The sequence below is a fragment of the Hevea brasiliensis genome, chromosome 7 (genome assembly GCF_030052815.1).
Source record: "Hevea brasiliensis isolate MT/VB/25A 57/8 chromosome 7, ASM3005281v1, whole genome shotgun sequence".
Taxonomy (NCBI): Eukaryota; Viridiplantae; Streptophyta; class Magnoliopsida; order Malpighiales; family Euphorbiaceae; genus Hevea; species Hevea brasiliensis.
The window spans coordinates 96,246,289-96,270,456 of NC_079499.1; the positions used below are offsets into that span (position 1 = coordinate 96,246,289).

The 24,168-nt window shown below is 33.5% G+C and overlaps 1 protein-coding gene and 1 pseudogene across 1 annotated transcript; one reads left to right on the forward strand and one right to left on the reverse strand.

The window, feature by feature from the left end:
- Window positions 1-14,395: 14,395 nt before the first annotated feature.
- On the forward strand, window positions 14,396-19,961 carry LOC110662783 (formin-like protein 6). The gene is made up of 4 exons (XM_021821883.2): window positions 14,396-16,093; window positions 16,217-16,416; window positions 18,482-18,723; window positions 18,815-19,961. Exons 1-4 carry the CDS (start codon window positions 14,559-14,561, stop codon window positions 19,607-19,609), a joined length of 2,772 nt encoding a protein of 923 aa, XP_021677575.2. The 5' UTR covers window positions 14,396-14,558; the 3' UTR covers window positions 19,610-19,961.
- Window positions 19,962-21,351: 1,390 nt separating this feature from the next.
- On the reverse strand, window positions 21,352-23,631 carry LOC110662775 (BTB/POZ and TAZ domain-containing protein 4-like; annotated as a pseudogene).
- Between the last annotated feature and the right edge of the window lie 537 nt (window positions 23,632-24,168).

Consider the following 24,168-nt stretch of genomic DNA (forward strand, 5'->3'; position numbering starts at 1 on the left):
TCTTATTTTTTCATCGTAGTAGAACTTTTTCTCTTGTCTTGCTCATAAACGTAAACCTTACAGTCAAATTCTGTGTTATTCTCTTTTTTTATATTGTGTGATTATGCGATTTGTGTGTGCGATTTGTGTGTGCTTTAAATTTGCATGCCTGCTATGGCAAGGTTAAATTAATAATTTGAATTTTTTTATAAACTCTAATTCATTTTCTATTATGGGTATTAATAATTTTCTCTTTAAACATTTTTGGGTTTAGTTATATGAGTAGTTCCTTGAAAAATTCACTACTAAAAAGTAATGACAACTCTTATATATCCCAATTCCAATTGTGGTTTAATTGTTTAGGTGCTAAAGTATTGAGTATTAATTATTTGAGCATATTTATTATTATATTTGCTATTATAGATATATTTTTTAAAATCATATATGATATATTTTTAATTACATTTATACTATAATATATTATATCATTATATTATGATAAAATATCAACTATGGAAGTGATCTTTCTCATTAAAAGTTTGATGGAGAAATATAGAAATGTGAAGAAAGATCTACACATGGTTTTTATCGATTTGGCTTATGATAGTGTTCCAAGAGATGTCTGATGGAGAGTGTTAGAACAAAAGAAGGTATCTATTAGGTACATACAAGTATTGAAAGATATGTATGAAGGAGCAACTACTATTGTGCGCATAGTGGGAGGGGACACAAGAGATTTCCTATCTCAATTGGATTACACCAAAGTTTAGCTGTAAAGCCTTATGTTTTTACATTAGTTTTAGATGAATTGACAAAACATATACGAGAGAGTATCCCTTGGTGCATGATATTTGCAGATGATATAGTTCTGATAGATGGGACGCGAGAAGGAGTTAATAGAAAGCTAGAGCTTTAGAGAAGTACTCTAGAGTCAAAGGGTTTTAAGTTCAGTAGAATGAAGATAGAATACATGCATTGCAAGTTCAGTGAAGGCCGAACTAGTGATAGAGAAGGAGTTAGTTTGGATGGAGTGGTACTGCTCCAAAGTAATCACTTTAAATATCTCGGTTCAATCCTTCAAGTAGATGGGGGATGTGATGAGGATATTAGTCATAGGATTAAAGCTGATTGATTGAAGTGGAGAAGTACCATGGGAGTTTTATGTGATCACAAAAATTTCCAATAAGTTAAAAGAAAAATTTTACCATACAGTCATACGACCGACTATATTATATGGTAGTGAGTGTTGAGCACTGAAGGAGTCGTATGTGTCTAAGATAAGAGTTGCGGAGATGAGAATGTTAAGGTGGATGAGTAGTCATACTAGACTAGATAAAATCCATAATGAGAGTATTAAAGAAAAGGTAAAAGTGGTGCCAATTGAGGATAAGTTGAGAGAAGGGAGATTGAAGTGGTTTGGTCAAGTGAAGCGTAAACATACGGAGGCTCCAGTTAAACAAGTAGAGCACATTAGGTTAGATGATAGAAAGAAAAGAAGGGGTAGACCTAAACTGACTTAGAGGAGAGTAGTACAACATTACCTAAAAGCATTACACATTTTCGACGATTTAACCCAAAATCGTTTAGAATGGAGAAAGAGAATCCATATAGCCGACCCTAAATTCTTGGGATAAAGGTTTTGTAGAGTTGAGTATATTATGATAAAATAATATTTTGAAAAAAATAATTAATAATCATTTAAAGAATAAAATTTAATTTGGCAGATATATAAATATTTAAAATTGAAATAAGTCTCAATTTTGCCTTCTCATTTTAATAGTAAGAAATGCACAATAAGCATTTGAAGGGCAAAAATTTAAATAATAAATTACATTATACTTTTGAATAGATTGTTATTAGTTTTTAAATTTTTTCAAAAATAATCATATTTTTTATTTTTTTAAATATCTAAAATAAAATAATTTCAGAAAATTAATATTATTATTGAAATTATTGAATTTTAGTTACATTTATTGATTTTGATTTTAAATTTTGAGGTGAAGTTGAAAGAAAAAATAATTATAGTGATTTTATTTTAATTTTCAATTTTTTTACTATTGTTATTGTTTTTTAAAAGAAAAAGCAGATAGATAGAGGGCGTAAAAAAATAAAGAATAAACAAATAGAGAGTAAAAAGAGAGACTAAAATATTAAAATATCATTTTAATAATTTTTAAATTGCATATATTGCACAATTTGAATTTAAAATAAATTAAATTTATTTGTTAATTTTAAGATCTAATTGCTTTTACTTCTACATTTTTTTAATTGAATGGTACCGTTAAAATAGTCAAATTGAAAATTTTCTCTTTTTTTTTTAAAAAAAAAATAAAGAAAATGGATTTTGAAAAGGTGGAAATTGCCTTTCACAGTATAGCTTGCCTTGGCTTCCTTAAGCTCACTTCGTAGGAAACGGAGCAGGGCATATGATGGAAAAGCTAAGAGAGAGAAATGGCTTGTGTCTTGTGAGGCAGAGGTGCCTTGATGAGCTGAGGGAGAAAAGGATTTCGTAACGTCCACTCCACTCGTTAGGTTTTATTTAGTTGAAAATATTTTACTTTTTGTAAAATTAAAATGTATTGTAAAAATATATTTAATATATAAATTAATTTTGCAGGAGATAATTAGTTTTTTAATCATAAATAATAATAATAATAATGAACATAATATAATTTAAAGGGTAAGAATTTACTAGATAAATTAACAAATTCTATTATACTTAATTAAGAAAATATAACTTAGATAAATTACTTTTATGTAAAAAAAGGTCTCTTCAACGAACATATCAAAAGTCTCATGTCTCAATTAAGTACAGAGATAAGAATTGCACTTATCGAGAGAAAAAGAAATCTCATCATTAAAAGCATTAAAAATCTTAGAAAAGAATGAATTATTCATTATGATCAAAAAATAGTAATTTACGAGATGAAATTTAAATTTTTTGATATCAATTTTAATAGTTAAAATCTCCTTATAGATAGTATAATAATACTTTTTAGAATTTTTATATTATATATAATAGGCTCAAATATTCGAATCATGACCTTTTAGAAGAGTAATTGTGTCACCTTGAATTCAGATGACATAACAGTTTATTAATACTAGATATTTAAGATACATAATATTGTTTTGGACTTATCTACAATATCAATTCGTTATTATGTCATTTGAACTCAAGTGACACCATCGCTCATTAAAAAGGCAATAATTCGAATATATAATTTTGTGTGCATTTTCTTATATATGATCTTTTTTTAGTTAAAAAACAAACTATTCGGATATAATAGTCATTTTTTTTTAAGTTCAAGATTTAATGTTAAACGGTTTCATTATCCTTAATTTAATCCATTTATGGTGGTGTTATCACTAACTTCTAAGATGAGTCCAAAAATACTAAGAGCAGGTATTACTTGAATCAATTAATATCCACATGTAAATAAAAAATAATATTTAATTATCATATTACTACGACAAATCAAGCTCTATTTGAAAACCTTCAACACTAAGCGTATGGTACTTTCTTATATGTTCAGTTAAAAATTCAATAATAGAAATAAATTATTATTAAAATTATGATAATTTTACAACACATACTCCACGTTGGATGAGCTGCAGCACACTCAAAGTAACATTAGAGTCAATGAACTTTTACCAGGATGTTTCACATCAATCTGCTTCTTCCAATTGGCATTTGGCTCGCCAGGAACAAAAAAATTTGTCTCATCCAATGACTATGACCAATCCCTGTCATTTTTCTGACATTGGATTCACCTAATTTTTTAATTTTTTTTAAATTAACAGAGTGTAATTTATATAAAATTAAATACCTTACCAAAATTTTTATTATTTTAAATGATTTTGGACCTATCAAAAAATTAATATTTAATTATCAAAATTTAACTTTGAGATCGAACATAGAGAAGACATGAGCCTCATAGAGTTGAGTGAATAAGACTTTAAATTTTAATAGACAATAAAGATTTTCTCACCTTCACTTTAAAACGGTTAAATTTATCCTCAGTCTACATAAAAGATGAAGGCTTCCACAGTTTCTTGATTATTCAACTAAAACGATTATTTATCTCTTTTCTCACTTTTTCTCATTTTTTATTATTTTTTTTAAATCAACACAAAGTGAGTTTTAAAAAAAAAATTTACTACATAATATTATAAAAAAAATAAGATTTCTTAATATAATATTAAAATTTTTTTATAGAATCTATAAAATTGAAATCTTAAATAATTTTATATATTTAAAATCATTATTATTAAAAATATAATTATCTAAAAAATGAAAAGTTGAAGTTTAATTTTTAATTTGAAGATTTATATTTTTATTATGAAAGTTGTTAAAAAGTGTGAACCTCTAAAGCTCAAATACTACAGTTTCTCATTCCATCAACAAAATATTTTCACTCGGATGCACACCAATAATGATCTTATTCCAAATTATTAAATTTATAAAAAATCATATGTTTTATTTATTATTATTATTATTATTATTATTATTATTATTATTATTATGTTGAGTTTTTTTTTTTGTTTTCAAAGAGTCTTATTTAGTGACATACTGGTTCTAACTACTTTCAAAGTTGAGTTACTGTTAGGTTTATATAAGAGAGAGCCTTCCCAATGTTTTTTTTTTTTCATAAGATTCAAACTCGATATCTTACTTAAAAAGAATCGAGTCCTTTCCACTCAATTCAACTTCTGTCGTTAATAATTATGTTGAATTTTTAGTATAAAAATTGAAAAAAAAGAAAAAAAAGTGGGGTGTAGGACCTAAATTGACAAGAAATCCAATAATTTGTTTAAACAATGTTTCTTGTGATTATGTTCTAATAATGACAACAACTACAATAATTATGATCCATTACGCACCTTCCAATCATTACATTTACATGGCAATCCCAATCTCTTATTTGCCTCCATCTTCCATCCCTTTAAAAAGACAAGTAACTTATGGGTCATTTCCTTTTCTATCAATAAAATATAACCTAACGTCCATATTCTTCAAAATTGTCGGTTAATGCGACTTGACTACACACCAAATTATATTTTCCCCCCTCTCCTATTTTCTCATTTAATTCAATTTGTTTTAAATTTCATCCATGCTTTGCTAAAACCCATTTTTTCTTTTGAGGAAAATAGCTCAAAAAAATTTTAAATTTTATTATTTTTATAATTGTATTTTAATTTTTTAATAATTACACCTAAAATTTTTCTATAACAATACAATTGTGCTCTATCATTAGTCACACAATGAGAAATTAATAAAATTATTATCTCAATGATATTAGATTATGTTTAGTACAGCGTAATTAAAATTATAATATAATCATAATTATATTACATATCTGATTACGTTGTTTGGTAATATAAAAAATTTAACATAATAGAATAATAATTACATAATATAATCAATTATACCTTAAGCAACGTAATAGATATAATTATAATAACTTATTTTAATTTTTTTTATTTGTTGTTAATATTATCATTACTTCACCACTACCCAACTATTATTGCTACTATCGCCATTACTCTTACACTGTCACCATGACCACCACCACCACCACACTATTACCACTTGATTACCGCTATCATCACTTAGCTAATGTCACCTCTACCACTACCTAGCCACCACTACCACCACTTGTAATACCCCTAAATTTTAAATTTGTTGAGCATTTTTGGTATTTTAATTTTATTAAATTTTTGAAATTTTTTTGAGATTTTTCGGATTTTAAAAATCGGATTCGATTTTCCGAAAATACAAACTTTGATGATTTTTAAAAATTAATTTAAAGACCACGTGGCAAAACTAAAAATATATTTGGAGTCTATGTATTTTTCTGAGTTTTCTGAAATTTTTTCGAAATTTTTGGACCTCGTTTTCCGGCGAGTAAAAATTCAAAATTTTGTATTCGATCGAACCGGCCGGATCGGACCAAATCGGACCGCCTTTTCCTTCTTCCCTTTTTCTTCCGCGCTGCTCCTCTCCTCCCTTTTCTCTCTTTCTCTCTCCTCCTCCCGCCGCCACCGCCTCCCTCGCATTCCCTCGCCGGCCGCCTCCCAGCTGACCGGCCGCCACCCCAAACGGCCGAAAACGCGCGCGAACGCCCCTCCCCTGCGCGCGCGGTGTTTCGGCTTCTCCGGCCAAAATCCGACCGATCCGGCCACCAATTGGACCGGGTCTTGTGTCTAAAATTATCTACTCGGCGAGAGCTTTCCATAGACACCAAGAACGCCGAAATCCATTGAGCGGTTTGTCCAATTTTTGCTCGGGAAGTTTTTAGCCCATTTCGACTTTTGGGCTAGATTTCTCGAAAACCGTGAATCCCACGAGAAAACCGAGGCTACCAGCACGCTCCACTCGTCGAGAGCTTCGCAACGACATAAATTTCAAATTTTTTCGACACCGTTTTTCGGTGGGTCCCACGGAACTTCGCAGTGTTTTTCCGAGCATTAAATGAGCTTAGAAAATTCTGAAAAATTTATGTACTAACCCCCGTATTATGGGCTTCGTGTAGGTATCCTCAATTCGCGGAAATTCGACAGTTGACCGGATCTGTGAATTTCCTACGCACTGCTTCTGGAAAAGTCTCCGAATTGGACCGAGGTTTTGGCTACCCCCCATTGTCAGACATCCCGAGTGCGTCCCCGAAGTCGGAATCGGCAAAGGTAAACCCGAACCTTACTTTTTTGTAATTTTCTAGTGCTTAAATAGGATTAAAAATCCATAAAATATTCGTAGTAGCTTAGAAAATTACGATTCTTTTTGCAATAGCTTAGTAATATTGCTAAGGACCGCGGGGCAAAGTTTTATAATTTTTAGAGCTTGTTTGGGCAGTTTTTGCAAAAATGATCAATAATAAGGACTAAATTGAAATTTTGCGTATTGTGATGGATGACTGATTTGATGGGCCCAGGAGGGGCTGTGTGATATGATTGAGCTGTGGATATATGGATTGTGAATATAGAAGTGTGTTTTGAGCCATTTTGCAGGTTGGGTAGGTCCTAGGTATAGGGGAGACTCTGTCGGATTTTCGGCACGACTTAGGACGTATTGGTCTTTTTCTTTGTTTGTATTGAGTCAAATTTATTAAATGATTGTAATAAAATTGTCAGGTGAGCCGAATGACCTTCTTCCTCCACCGCCTCAGTGACCATCGTCAAATCGGTGAGTAGAATATTAATTTTAATTGTAATTTCGATATTATTATATGTACAAGCATGCCCATGCATCACCTATATGCATATATTTATGTAGTTAAACTCTAGGCACGATTTATGTTGCATTCATAACTGTTGATATGCCATGGATGTTGTTGTGGTAATTTAGAGCAGTGTGCGTGTGTTGGCGTGCGTGTGATGTGGTGTGGACTATGGATAGGACGGGGTAGTCACGGCTTGAGTAATTCGCTGAGACCCGATCCTTCGAGGGGTAGTCAGGGCTTGAGTAATTCGCTGGGACCCTCGATTTGGTTATTAAGTGGAAGTCCGAGCTTGAGTAATTCGCTGGCACCAGGTTGGATTTAAGAGAGATGTATAGGGGATCAGCTCCCATATGTTATGATTGATACTACAGGGTGTGTGAGTGCTCCAAATTACCTTTTTGATGCTATGATGTGAATTTATTGCTGATGTTGCACTTCATTCCACAGGTTGCATTAGTTTTAGATAGTTATAGAGATTATGGTTAAAATTGATATTTTACTCTCTGAGTTGAACGCTCACTCCTGTTCAAAAATTTTTACAGGCCACAGGAGGATATTTTTTGAGGTTAACCTGCTTTCTCCCTCGCAGGTCAATTATTACTGTTTGTATAAACTTGTTAAATCTTAGAATTTCCGCATGTGTTAGAAATGTTTATTTGATTTGGGTCTGTAAACTAAATTATTATTTTGGGACCTGTAAACTTAATATGCTATGCATGTTTGATGGATTGGATGAGGGAGCTGAGCTCCCATTTATTTTTATGTTGATGAGTATGTGGAGGGTGAGCTGAGCTCCCCAAATGACTATATATTGTGTTTACAGGTCGGGTGAGTCAAAAACTCCCCGTTGGAAAGTCCATTTTTATGGCCGGACTCTGTCCGTTTGTTTTCTTGAAATTGGGCCCAAATGGGCCTTAGAATTGGGTAAATGAACAGTTAGGCTTACTACGGGCCTCGGGGGCTTTAGGCTGGCCCAGGTCCTAGTGCCGGTCCGACCCATAGGTTGGGTCGTGACACCACTAATTCATCTTGCCACCAGCACTACCATTTAAATATCGTTGTTGCCATCACTACAATCACATAACTACCACTGTCACTCAACTACTAATTACTGCAACTATTATCACTTATTATTAATTATCACGACCCAACCTATGAGTTGGACTGACACTAGGACCTAGGCCAGCCTAAAGCCTCCAAGGCCTGTAGTAGACTAATCCTTAACTCAATCTTAAGGCCTATTTAAGCCCAATTTCAAGAATTTAATCGGACAGAGTCCGACCATAATATGAACCATACAACGAGGAGTTTTTGACTCGTCCGACCTGTAAACACAATATATATAATAATTTGGGGGGCTCAGTTCATCCTCCACATACTCATAATGGCATAAAATCAAATGGGAGCTCAGCTCCCTCATCCAATCCAGTCATCCGCATACATACATGCATTTAATATTCTTACAAATTCAATATAATATTATATTACAGTCCCAAATTGATTAAAATACTCCTAACACATGCGGAGTATAGAATTTAGTAAAATTATACAAGCATAACAGATATTAAAGATTGCTTGCGAAGGAGAAAGGCAGGTTAGAACTTAACAAAAAATCTCTTGTATCCTAAAAAAATAAGGTGAACAGGAATGAGCATTCGACTCAGAGAGTAAAATACTGATTTTAACCATAATTTATATAGCTATCTAAAACTAATGCATCCTGAAGAGTGGAATGCAACACCATCAAATTTTTCATGTAAATCACATCATAATAGCAAAAAGGTAATTTGGAGCACTCACACACCCAATAATGTTCAAACAGTATATATATGAGAGTTGATCCCCTATACAGCTTTCTTAATCCAACCTTTGCCAGCGAGTGTCTCTCAAGCTGGACTTTTGCTTGAAAAACCAAATGCGGAGGCCAACTAGATCATCTCCAGCCGTGCCTACCCCGATTTATCCATAAAAGGGTCGGGTTTCAGTGAGTCAAGCTCCAACCGCATCTACCCGTCCTGTGCATAACCAATACCACACACCACACGTACTTCAATACACGCATATTGCTCTAAATTATCATAAAACAAGATCCATAGCATATCATCAATTAAGAATGCAATATAAAATGTGCCTAGTGTTTAAATACATAGATATATATATATTTATAAGTAATGCATGGGCATGCCTGAACATATAATAATATTGAAATTATAATTAAAATCAATATTTTACTCACAGACTTGAACTGAGGTCACTGCGGCGGCTGGACAGAGGAGGAAGGCTGTTCCAGCTCACCTGGCAATTTCATTAAAATTATTTAATATATTTAATTCAATACAACTTTAGAAAGGACAAAAGACACTCTAAGTCGTGCAGAAAATCCCGCAGAATCTCCCATATATCTAGGACCTACCCAACCTGCAAAAGGGTTTAAAATATACTTCTATATTCGCAAGTCACACAACCACAACTCAATTACATCACATGGCCTCTCCTGGGCCCATCTAAATAGTCAACCACTACAATTTGAAAAATTACTATGTAGTCCCTATAACTAATCCTTTTGCAAAAACTACCAAAATGAGCTTTAAAAATTCTAAAATTTTGCCCCGCGGTCCTTAGCAATAGTATTAAGCTTATGCAAAAGGAATTATAATTTTCTAACATACCATGAATATTTATAGATTTTTAATCAAAATCAGGCACAAGACAATTAAGAAAAATGAGGGTTCGGACTTACCTGTGCTAATTCTGACCCTTGGGACGCGTCCGAAACGTCGAAAAATGGTGGGATAGCCTATAACCTCGATCCGATTCTGAAACTTTCCCGGCAGCCTGCCTGTTGGGCCCAAAATTGCAGACCCGAGCAACTATTGAATTTCCAGAAAATGAGCATACCTACGCGAAGCTCGCAATACAGGGTTTAGTACATAATTTTTACGAAATTTATTAAGCTCATTTAACGCTCGGAAAAATACTGTGAAATTTCATGGGACCCATCGAAAAATTGTGTCAAAATTTTTTGAAATGGGTATTGTTGCGAAGCTCTCATCGAGGGGAGCACCCCGGTACTCTGAGATTTTTTGTGGGGTTCACGGTTTGCGAGAAATCTAACCCAAAAGTTGAAATGGGCTAAAATTTTTCGAACAAAAATTGGGCAAACCACTTGATGAATTTTTATGTTCTTGGTGTCTATGAAAATCTCTCGAGGTGTAAATGGGTTTTGGGATAAGACCCGGTCCAATTGGTGGCCGGATTGGCCGGAATCTACTCTGGAAGACGAAGAGTAGCGCGCGCGCAGGAGAGTTTTTGGGGCTATTTTTCGGTGGCTTGGAGCGTTGGCCGGTCGGCGGGGAGGGTCCCTGGAGGCGCACAGGAGAGCTGGGGAGGGAGGGGCAGTGGTGGGGCGGCAAGGGGAGGAGAGAGGAGAGAGGAGAGAGGAGAGAGAAAATGGAGAGGAAAGAGAGGGAGTCGGACGCGCGGGAAAGAAGAGGAGAAAAAGAAGAGGGCCGGTCCGATTTGATTAGTCCGACTTGATTCGGTTTGATTTGGCTAGTCCGATTCAGGATACTCCAAATTAAATTTTTGCTCAACCTTAGGACAAAAAACGAGATCTAAAAATTTCGAAAAAATTTTAAAAAACTCAGAAAAATTTATAGAGTCTAAATATATTTTTAGTTTTGTCACGTGGTCTTTAAATTAATTTTTAAAAATATCAAAGTTTCATATTTTTGAAAAATCAAACCTGTAAAAATCAAAAAATTTCAAAAAAAATTCTCAAATATTTAATACAATAAAATACTAATATTTACATATAAATTAATTTATTTAAAATTTAGGGGTGTTACATTAATACTATAAATAAATTAAACGTTAAAATAAAAATTATTATTACATTACACTACTTATATTTTTATTTTGTAATCAAATAGAGGAATGTAACAATAATTATTTTACATTATATTATAACTTTGAGTACATTACATAATTGATTACATTATATTATATTATGCTCTACCAAACATAACCTTAATTCTCTCAAATTTGTAAAATTAAATCTTAGTAATTTAATGTAATTGAGGTAGTTCTTTTAATTTTTGTAATGGTGTGATTAACGATAAAATTAATTGCACCATTGTCAATAATTTATTATTCAATTATTAAAAAAAGGCATAATTATAAAAATAATAAAATTTATTTATTTTTACTATTACCCCCTTTTCTTTTTAATTGCTTCCAAATTTAGGATATACATTCACATTTATTTATTTCTTTTTAATATGGGATTGAGAAAATGAAAACTTAAACCTATGTTAGATAAGTGGTATGTTTTAACCACTAGATTAAAATAAGTTAAGCCTTTTTATTATGCTGATATTTGTATATTTAATTTAAAACTTTAACCTAAATTATTAATAATAATTTATAATTATTATAGTAATATTTGTCTAGTGAACTATTATTGGTATAATCTAATATAAAGTTTGTTAGTTTAAACTTGCAAAATTGAATCTTGATTTATTTATTAGGCAATGCGTTGGCAATATGTTCAAATTTATTAAATTTATTTTAAAATTATTTTTATAATACTTTTTAATTAATATATTTATAAAAATTTAACGATAATTTCAATCAAAATGTCAAATAGACTCGTAAAAAGTGCTAAAAAAGACATGTAACTCAAAAAAAAAAATCCATCAATTTTCATAAATTTTATATTATAATGTTACCAATTTTTTTCAAATATTTTTATTTATTTTTATTTACACATAGTCCACGTAAAAATTAAAAACAAAATCAATATAACAGTTAGAGAATCAGTAAGCTGATCAACTTGAAAATTATATAATTAATAAATGAGATTTTAAAGAAAATTAGTTAAAAAGATGATTTGACTAAATAAGTTATCTACCTAATTTTTTATTAACTGATGATTCAATTATATAATTAAAAAATAATAGAAAGTGATGGTTTTAATTTAGTGGAGTAAAAAGGATAATGTTGTCTTTACGTACTGGAGGTCCAATCACAAGTGCGGTACCCCACCATAAAGAGAAAAAGCCACTACAAAGCATGTGCTCATGTTAACTCAAACAAACCATAACATTTTTATTATTTAAAATAATTATTAAATTTAGTAAATGTAAATTTTTTTATATTCTGCCTCTACTTATAAAGAAATAAATATAATTTAAATAAGAGTGATTTGAGTATTTAAGAAAATTTTTATTAAATAATTTGAATTATTGCAAAATGTTACTTTTGAAATAAATTTATTTATTTTAAAATATTTTTTTAATTGAAAAATTAAATTTTAATAATTTCAAAATTTTTAAATATGAAAATTAATTAAAAAATTCAATTAAATCAAATTCTTTTGATTTTTAAACTTTTCAAGTTTAAATAGTAACTTCCTCCATGCATGTGAAACTTTTTCTTGAATTTACATTTATGGCCTCGCCTTCTTAATTTTCTTTTAATTAAAAAGAAACTTAATAAATTGAATATAAACTGTTATGGGTAGCCAAATCCATCCATTTAAGTAGTTATTTTATTTTAATTACTAAATTTTAATATATTAAAATAAAATCTCTCAATCTTAATTTTATCTTAAAAAAGTTCTTTTATTTACAATAGTAGATTTTTATATTATTTTTTAATTAATACTAAATTAATATTTAATTAAAATAAATTTATAAATTATTATTTATAAAAATATCACATATTAATAAAATATTATTTAAAATTTAAAATTTATTATAATTATATTATTATTTTTGCATGTTAGTTCAAATATAATTTTAATTAATAATAAATAATATATATAATTAATAATTGATAAATTTAATTGAAATAAAATGATTTTATTAATAATAATTATTAATTAATTTAATCATAAAAATAAGAAAGAGAAAAAGAATAAAAAGAGATAATAGCGTAATTTTATTATTTTTAACCATTAAATCTATAGGTCAGATGGCTTTTTCTAAAACAAAATTAAAGTCAATAATTTTATTTTAACAAAATAAAATTTAGTGATTGAAATAAAAAAATCACTTAAATCGGAGGACAGTTGATGTCATCTACTCAAAGAAATAAATAATAAAAAAATTTTAATATGATAATTTTAGTATTTGAATGTGGTTGTTATAAACTCAGAGTTATATAATGATAATTTAAATAATAATTAAATTTAATAATTTTACACGTTAACGTTGATGTAAATATTTAATTTAATAATTATAAAATTAATTTTTATATAAAATTATATTAAAGACACTCATAATATTTAATAGATTCTTTTGCTTAAACAAGTAAACGTAATAAATTAGAACAAATTTTATCCATAATTAGAACACCCGATTTTTGTTAGTTTGGAGCTTTTGGATTCAAGAAGTTGGGTGGATTTATGATTAATATCCAAAACAATCATAACTATAATGATTATGATTATTTATAACAATAATATAATATTATTAAAATAATTATTTATTCTATTCGTTTCATGAAAACAAATTTATTTTTTAATTCGTTGCAAAATATATTAAATTAAAAAAGATAGGTGAAAAAAGTTAAAAAATAGAAAGTAACTTTGAATAAAAGAATAGATATAAAATAAAAATATTAAATATTTCAAGAATTTTTAACCTACATAACGTATCGTCTATATAATTTTAGATTTATATTTCGTATTTTCTATTTACAAAGTTTATAAATTTGACACAAAAATATGTATTTTTTTTATTTAAAAAAAAAAATAAAACAAATTCAATGACCGTGCATAGTTAACGATGCGACACGTGTATGTCCATGTATGGTGGTGAATGTAGGACGGTGTGGTCGTGAATGTAGAGGATAGAGGGAGCAAAGCAGGCGGTGGAGGCAGGACTTAACGGCTCCAATGAGGGAAAAGGAGAATTAATGGAATGTGCCTTACTCCTCGTCTTCGATCCCAAAAAAGAAAACACCAAAAGGACGAAAAAACCCCGTAAACGTGGCCCTTAAGATATCCATCATCGTCTTTTCACTTTGACCAAAGTGGATTCTGACTGCCACGTGGCATTCATCATCACTGTAAAAATAGGTTACTTAATTAATTAAAAAAAATAAAGTGAAAAAAAGAAAAAGGGAAAATGCGGCGATTGATGACGTCATCATTTGGAGCATCTAGATCTTGCAGCCAAAAGAAGCTTCCCTTCCTACACGCACTCACATTCTCTCTCTCTCTCTCTCTCTCTCTCACATCTGAGCGAAAGAAAATTTTTTCAGCAAAAAAACAAGAGCAAAGAAAGAGATGAATTTCGGGAAAGAAAAAGAGGAGAAGAGGAAAATAAGAGGAACTCAGAAAAATTATTCACCATGAAAGCTCAAACTCATCATCATTTCAGCTTCTTTTTTATTCTATTATTATTCAACACATCATTATCATCTCTGCCCAAAGCTACAGCTGCAATTCAACACTCTACTGCTGGTCCCAAAACTCAGAGAAGAATCCTCCACCAGCCTTTATACCCTGTCAGCTCAGCCCCACCACCGCTGACAGACTCATCAGCACCACCCCCACCGCCTAATAGCCAGGTCTTTCCCACCCCAGACCAGCCCTTCTTCCCCGAGGTCCCAACTGGGCCGACCCCGGATCGAAGTCAACCACCACCAGCATCAACAGCCAATGGCACCATTCCAATCCCAACGGCAACACAACCTGCGAAACCGGCTAAGAAAGTGGCAATTGCAATCTCAGTTGGGATTGTCACTCTGGGAATGCTATCGGGTCTTGCATTCTTTTTATACCGCCACCGGGTTAAGCACTCAAGCGACACTCAGAAACTCGTCGGAGACAATTCTCAAAGATTCCCAGACGAATCGGCAGTGCCTAACTCGAGCGTTCTTTACATGGGCACTGTACAGCCAGGCAGGACATCGGGTGAAGTAAATGGAACAACAAACGAGGCCAATGTTTCCCCTTATCGTAAGCTAAATTCTATCAAGAGATCTGATCGGTATAGGCCTAGCCCTGATTTGCAGCCTCTGCCCCCATTGCCGAGGCCTCCTTCTCAACATGACAATGACAACGAGAATTCTCCATCTCCTTCGGTTTCATCGTCGGACGAGGAGAGCCACGGGACTGCGTTTTACACACCCCAGGGCTCCACCATCAGTAATGATGACGGCTATCACACGCCGGTGCCAGTTTCAGGTTCGCGCCCGGTTAGTAATAGCAATTGGCCTAAGCCTGCTAATGGTACTTCTGTTCCTTATTCTAAAAGGACCTCTCCCAAGCCGAGATTCTCTTCGGTTTCCTCGTCGGAAATGAAGCACGTGATCATACCTTCAATAAAGCAACCATTACCATCACCAGTGCCTCCGCCTCCTCCTCCACCACCTCCAGCACTATTACAGCAAGATAAAGCTGACAATATTGAACCGAGTTCGTATTTTCCGAAAAGGCCAAAATTCTCCGCGCCTCCACCACCACCAAATTTGGTCCTCCTACGATCAATAAACAACCAACAATCAAGTAAAATTTCACCTCCGCTTCCGCCTCCGCCTCCACCTCCTCCACCACCACCGCCGCCGCCTCCTCCACAGCCGCTGGCAATGTCAACTCCAACGAAAATAGGATCCTCGGAAACAGCTAAAGCAAGTGTTTCTTCGACGCCTGCCACCGTGTCATCGAAGCAACCGTCCTGTACACCAAGCCCCAGATCCAGTTCCAAGACTGAAACGCCGATAATAATTGAGCATGTAGATAGAGGGATTAGTTCCTCAGAGAAAACTGATGCAGAAGAGCAGGATGGAGCAAAGCCCAAGTTAAAGCCCCTGCACTGGGACAAGGTGAGGGCAACCTCAGACCGAGCCACAGTGTGGGACCAGCTCAAATCCAGCTCGTTTCAGTACGTGAAAATATTAGCATTCTGACATTACTAAATATAGAATAAACCATTATAGAAATTTATCAATTTATTGTCTTTTATTCAATAAAATTTGTCATTTATCATTTGTCATTTTCTTGGCAGATTAAATGAGGACATGATGGAGAGTCTTTTCGGCTGCAATTCAAAGAATTCGATTCCAAAAGAACCCACAAGAAGGTCAGTTCTCCCTCCTGTTGAGCAAGAGAACAGAGTGTTGGATCCAAAGAAGTCACAGAACATAGCTATCCTGTTAAGAGCACTGAATGTGACTCGAGATGAAGTCTCTGAAGCTCTTTCAGATGGTAAGTAATGTTTTATTTCCTGTCTTATATCAGCAATTAGGCTTTGCAGAATGCTTCTTTCTTTCCAAATGATGTACTCTTTTTTCCATTTCAAAATATTGAAGATTTCATAGCATAGTAAGAAGATTAATAAACTAATTTGCTAATTCATGAAACTTTTCAAGCCAAAATTTTATGTTCATATTTCTTTACATGGCAATAGGGTGTGTCACTATAGCTGGGGCTAAATCTTATGTTTGATCCTGTTGTATGTACCCATCTCAGCAGCTTGTCTTGTCTGCTCATTGGTGTCTAGAGGCAAAATATATATTCATAGTTTTGTTATTGATATGTGTCAAAATTCTGAACTGCAATCAGATTTCTAGTGGTATAATGTGATAAATTGTGTTAAAAGAAATGTGTCTATCTCTAATGTCCAGAATGTGAAAAGGAAGAATGAGGTTTTAACTTTAAGCCAGGAATTATAGTTGAAGGGCTTAAATAGGAAGTTATCATCATTAACAATTGAAGACAATGGAATAAAGTTCTAAGCAGAATTATACCACATGCATCATTGTGTTACTCTTCCTTGAAGATAATTGCTACCAAAGAGAAAGAGAGAGAGAGAGCGCATGAGAATTAAGATAGTTCTAGAAAAGAAATCTGAATGAGAGTCCAGAAATATGTCAAGTCTTCAAAAAAATATTGAAAAAGTAATGAGATGGATATACAGCCTTAAAAAAAATATACAAACATTTATTATAGTATAATACCATTCTCCAAAACTCTTTCTTGTGTTGAATTTACAAGTTAACTTCCTTATGTTTTAAGATAAATGGATTGAAAATATCTAGCCATTTTTCCTATATATAGTATTTAGTATTACAAACTTACAATTCCTGGCGACTCTCAATTATTGTCTTTAAAGGATTTCCGATCAGATCAGAATGCTTTATTTCAAACTTTCAACCATTTGAATCCATTTCTTTATGTTGAAGATATGTCATCAATTTCACAAAATAAGAAGTTGGATTAAATAATACATTTTTTTGATGCATGGCTTTAGTTGGACAGTACAAAATTATCTTCTAGGTCATTGTAGTTCTCATATTCCTAGATTGAGAATTCTTCTGTCCCTATAATAAACCTGATCATGATTTCTTCTTAGATGGTTGCAATCATCTATTTTCCTCAATTTACTCATATAGAGAAAGTTGAGAGAAAAAAGATAGTGGGCAATATAAAAATAATAGTTTGCTTTAGAAATCCTTTCCCTACGGTTGCTAACACTAATCTTGTAAAATTCTCTCCAGCATAAATACATGTGTAGTAGATCTTATATTAAACATATGTCAGCCACATATACTAATAGACAACAAAACATTGAGCAGGAGTGCTTTTGAGTGGTTAAACACAAGCCAAATGGTTAAGAATGAATTTATGAAGAGACAAATGCAATAATAATCTTTCTTACATCCATAATTCTAGTTTAATTGTATTTATGGGAATTGTTGTCTCTTCACATGATAAGAATTATCTGTTGGATTTTTCCTCTTTTTCTGGATTTGTTGTGGCTTGAGGGTACTTTGTGTTATGGGGGCATGGGGCTGGGGGGTCACTCAAACCACAGGAGATATACCAAATTGAGAACGCCTCTCCCTCTGTTGTTTCATTTCAGCCACATATATCTGAATCCAGGACGCTGATCTTGTTTTTTTCACTAAAATCTTAGCTAACCTTCTGTCAATAGAACTAAAAAACCCAAAGACTAATTAGCCATGTAGCATAGATGGTCCAATCGTGCCAGTGGCCAGTTCTTTTAGCATTTTTCTATCAAGCCTTTTCTTCTAGTTCTTGCCTATGTAGTTGTGGACACAAGAAACCTACAAAAAAGGTTGTGCCTATAACTTGAGCCTGGGAAACTTATTCAACAACTGTAACTGCTCATTGATACCAGCACATGATCTCTGCAGTGCTATTTACGATAAATGACAAACGTCTAATGTTACATAAATAATTTTCCTGTTGGTTCCTAAATTTCCAGTTTTCTAACATCACATGCCGTGTGTGTATGTGGTTGCAACAGGCAACCCAGAAGGCTTGGGTGCTGAGCTTTTGGAAACTTTGGTAAAGATGGCTCCAACCAAAGAGGAAGAAATAAAACTTCGAGAATACAGTGGTGACGGCTCCAAATTAGGGTCTGCAGAACGATTTCTCAAGGCAGTACTTGATATTCCATTTGCTTTCAAAAGAGTTGAAGCCATGCTATATAGAGCCAATTTTGACACAGAAGTTAAATATTTGAGGAAATCTTTTCAAACCCTAGAGGTAAGTGGGCTAAAAGTTTACTGCTGATGAATTAGAGGTTATTGTTATTATTATCTCCTTGAAACTTATGCTCATATCTATGTATCTGTAGGCAGCAAGTGAGGAACTGAAAAATAGCCGGCTTTTTCTAAAACTCCTTGAAGCTGTTCTCAGAACAGGGAACCGGATGAATGTTGGCACCAACCGTGGTGATGCTAAAGCATTTAAACTTGATACACTCCTAAAACTTGTAGATATAAAGGGAACTGATGGGAAGACAACATTGCTTCACTTTGTGGTCCAGGAAATCATTAGATCTGAAGGTGCAGGAACTGATTCTACAAATAAGAATCATCAGGAAAGTACACACTCTAAGTTTAGGGAGGATGATTTCAGGAAGCAAGGATTGCAGGTTGTGTCTGGACTGAGCAGAGATCTCAGCAATGTCAAGAAGGCAGCAGGGATGGACTCTGATGTTCTAAGCAGTTATGTTTCGAAGCTTGAACTGGGGCTTGAGAAAGTCAGATTGGTTTTGCAATATGAGAAGCCAGATATGCACGGTAAATTTTTCAACTCAATGAAGCTGTTTCTAAGAGAGGCTGAAGAGGAAATCATTAGAATCAAGGTTGATGAAAGAAAGTCTCTATCCCATGTGAAGGAGGTCACAGAGTACTTTCATGGGGATGCAGCGAAGGAGGAAGCTCACCCTTTCAGGATTTTCATGATTGTAAGAGATTTCCTAACCATATTGGATCAAGTGTGCAAGGAAGTGGGACAGATGCAGGATAAAACAATGATGGGCTCTGCCAGATCCTTTCGAATATCTGCGAGTGCTTCACTGCCAGTTCTCAACAGATATAATGTGAGACAAGATAGAAGTTCAGATGAGGAAAGCTCTTCTCCTTGAAACCATGTTTATATGAAACACAAGAACCTTTAGGAGGATAACCAAAATAGCTGATACTTAAAATGGTTATAAGATTCATTTTGTATTGAAGCAGCAACATGAAAAATCTGTTTTTTCTTTTTTCCATTAGCAAGCATGTCAAAAGAAGCAGGATGATGGAGGAGAAAAGGCAACTCAGAAATGATTCTGTATTATCTAGAAAATCCTGGTCTACAGAGGCAATTATTATTTTGTAAGGGAAGCAGGAACATAATTTCTATGAAATTGTTTAGAGATAAAAGCCATCCACACACCAAATATTACTGTATGATAATAACAAAAGAAAATTTGTTGGGAGGGCTTTCCCAATCAAGGAAGAGTCCATTGGTGTTTCTCCTAAACCAGACAATGTTATTTTTTGACCAAAAAATGGAGAATTGAAATTTTTTTCTGAGCAGAAAGAAAAAAAAAAAATGAAATATTTGTGTGGTAGGTTTCTTCATTTAGATCATATTCTAATACTTTTTAAATATGTCACAGCAATGTGGTCTGCATTTATTTGTTATTTACTAATTAGTAATAACTCATTTTTTCTTGTTGCTAGTGATCTTCTTCTGTTGTTACAGACAGTTACCACTTGCTAGGAGTTTTGAGTCAATTGCGTATTAGGAAAACCAATAAAGAGCACAAAGACATAAGAAATTTTCAAGCTTTGTCCTTGAATATTTGAGAATGCAACCAATCAAATGCCAATGTGCACCAAATGACTGTTAAAATGCCAGTATCAGCAACTGCTTTGCCCTGATTTTCTAGGGCTACTAGTCAGTACGCCACTATCAGGTAGTCAGGTAAGAGAGGTAATACCTAAAATTTTCTGTTATCGCCCATGTGAAGAGAGCTAATAGCTTAGAATGGTTGGTGTTTCACTTTGACAGCAGAATGCCTCCTTCTGATGACTGGCTAACGCTTACTTATCATCTATTGCCATGGCAACGGCCTGCCCTTAACTGGGCTTGCTACTTTAAAAATGTGGTCTTCAGGCTCATATGGATCTGCCAATAACTTCTCTTAAAAAGCGAGTGTCGGTGGAAAGATTCAGTGCAAAGCTCTCTAATATACTAGGAAAAATAAGTAAATAAAAACAAATTATTTATGGATGTTTGAGAATGCAAAATTATATTAGTGGTTCGAAAATATATCCATAAACATTGAATGGTGAAATTTTAAGCTGTCAACCTTTGGCTATTCTGCTGTTCTGATTACAAGAGTTGTTCTGATTACAAGAGTTGTTAAACCAAACATGCCCTTAATTGGTTTAAAATTTGCATATAAGATTCTGATTATATCCAGAAAAGTGGTAGCTCTTGTGGCCAGATGTGGGAGTTTGGGTATCTATCACAAGATCAAACCATTTATACCTAAGAGCTATTCAAGAAGGCTATCATTTTTTTTTATATACATCATGGTATTTCTTTGTGTTGATTTTATGATATATAAGAGACTATTTCTTTTTAGATTCGTGATTGTTTCTCTCAATAATACTTTCTCCAAAGAGAGAATCTGAGTTCTCTCCTTAGAAGCCTATCATTTTTTAGTAGAGAATTGAAAAAGTAAGGACTCATGTGTAAATCGAGTGATATACTTTTAGTTATTGGTTCAAGTCATGTTTTGCATAAAGGCTATCATTTTAAAATAAATAAAATCATTATCCAAGGAAATCATGCAATAATAAAAAAAATCACTATATTTTGATTTCCCTGGCAATATACAACGCTTGTATTTCATAGTTTGGATAGACAGAATACAAGGAAGTGGATTTGTTTGATTCATCATTTTACATCAGTCAGAAAGAAGCAACAATTTTCTGGTTATCATTGTCCACACTTTCTAAAACCAATTTACATTGTTTTTTTATCAAGAAGATGAGGAAATTGCCGATGAAAAGAATGGCGATTCTCAATTCTCTTTGTTCTAAGTATCTTTTTCTCTAGTATTCTCCACTTAACCTCATCCTTCTTGCTTTGTCTTCTGATCCTGTCCTTGAAATTCGTGAAAATAACAAATTTTGCTTAAGCTTTTTAGTTGGAATTCTCAAATGCAAAGCACTCAGGATCAACTATTGAAAGTAACTATAGGCATACTTGCACAGAGGAACTCTGCACACGTTAGAATCAGCGCAGAGAAGAGAGTGTAGCTCTAATAGCTGCCACAGTCTCTTGCAATGAATGCAACCTCCAGGTATTCTCAACTTGCAGCCTGCAAAATGGCGGATTAGCAATTCTAGTACCTTGCATGCTGAATAAGGACAAGGCGCATAAGTCTCTCTGATATCTTTATCCTGTGGTCCAAATGTCCTGCAACCATCTCTGCATATATGAACAAGAGCCTCCATCGCCTCATATAATTGCAAATAGATTTTTCCTCTCCCTTAATTTCCTAATTCTCTCTTTTTGCCGCTGCAAATACATCATCACAGGGAGTTCTAATTAACAAGTTCAAATATAAGTTGATTCAAATGGTGTGCACCAAGAAATAAGAAAATCTTATAATGTCTACATCAACCATGGATTCAAGAAGTTCCTTTTCGAGCACAGGGTGGCTCTGCTTCATTGCTTGCCACCCTTGGGTAGTGGAAATTTCCTGGAAGTTCGTCAAGATCATTCGGTGACAAATGAGGCTAAGCCTAGGAGCATCACACAATAATGCAAGCTGAAAGATGTCAACTACGCTTTCGGTGGTAAGAAAGCCTTGCTCTAACTTATGCACGCAGATTTTCTTCAAATCTGGAACTACAAACACATGTGAGAGCACCAACAAATGCAACACAAATTCCTCCATTTCTTCTTTCTCGTTGCTGCACAGACAACATAAATACATAAGAAAAGGAAGCATGCCAATCTGGTTGACAAGGAAATCTTGTTCAAGATTTCAAAAGGACTAGTACCAGGAGGAGTATAAGAATCGAATAAAAACTCGAATAGCATCGTGAGGAACGCTCTGAATTGAGATTGATCGTTGTCGACTGCTGCCTTTTGCTTGCTTTTAACATGCCTTTCATGACTGGAGAAGCCATGCCCTGAAGGAAGAAAATGTTCAGTCGAAGAATAATTAATGAATTTCGTTTGATTTCATGTAGGTTATTAATTAATTATCAGATGCAAGTGTCTTACAAGAATTCTGGCATGGGAATAGATGGAGCGACCCTTGTCTGTGTGAATTATAACATCTGCTCTATACCCTTCATCAAACAAGCGTTCCCACATATCCTTTGTTCTGGTAGAGACACAGCTATGTCCTCATAATGTATTGCCAACGTTAACATCATTTGATGGTAGCTGGTAGTCGCTGGACCAGGTAATGGGGGTGGCATAGGAGGCCCTTTCTTGTCACATATCTCATCTATTTTTCCCATCAGATTCCAAGCACCTCCTCTGCAGACAAAAGCCAAATGGAAAAAACCATGATTTTGATTCAAAATAACAAATATGAAGATAATATTCAATTCCATTTCATAATTGTGTCATTAGTGTGTGTTGAACCACTTGCGTTGTCAATTAGGTTTGAAAATTGAAATTGAAATTTGAGATCAAGATGCATGCCTGTGTTCAGAGAGAAACCAGAGAAGAGCTGGAAAGGTCACTTGCTTGAGGGTTCTTTATCCATTGGAAATTACAAGAAATTGATAATTCTGTTTCCGTCCGTTCTTTCAAAATGGATCTCTCCTCGCACACTCACATAAAAAATTTTAAATAAAAACTAAAATAATTGTAGGATTGTTACGTGAGGATTGAGCTGAGGTGACAGAGATCTCTCTTTTTGTGCGCGTGTGTGAGTGGATCTGCAGATAGGGAAGGAAACCTGAGCAGATTTCTGCTAAATTAAACTAATTGTTATGAATATGGAACGCATCTTACCTGTCAGTCATCCAATCGGAACTTCGCTAGTTGATGGCCTCATGGGCATCGTCTTAAGCTGACTCATCTACACATAACCGTCGTTCATGTCCTAATCTATTCCTTTCCCGCGCTTTCTTTTGATTTATTTATTTATTTATTCATTATAGTAATAATAATAATGATATAGCCTTACATATAGAGCATGTGTATGTAAGCAAGTGTAAGCAGGAATCCAGCTATCCAGCTGAGGAAAAGTCTGGCAAAAATTGTTTGTTTATGTCTGTATTGTATTTGTAAGGTAATGCGAATTTAGTATCTTGCATATTATTAATTGTTTTTTTTAGTACAGAGGGAGCAAAGCTCTGGAGAAACTACAAGCAATCTCTGGGATATGAAACCCCACTAACATTATGCAGCAACCATGAGATCAGACCAGACAGAGTTGCTGAAGCACATGAAATCCCATATGTATGTCAGCACAGTGATTAGCCCTGCGATACCCATGAGAGATTTTACAGTCCCAATCCATTGCAAAGAAATGCCTAACAAACATCACCAGTGGACGTAATCCTCCTTGAGACAAGGGATCCTCAGAGTCCATCTTGACCGCCAAAGAGCTATCACATTCCACTTGAAGGCAGCGGATTCCCATGGACCTAGCAAACTTGATACCTTTCAAGAGAG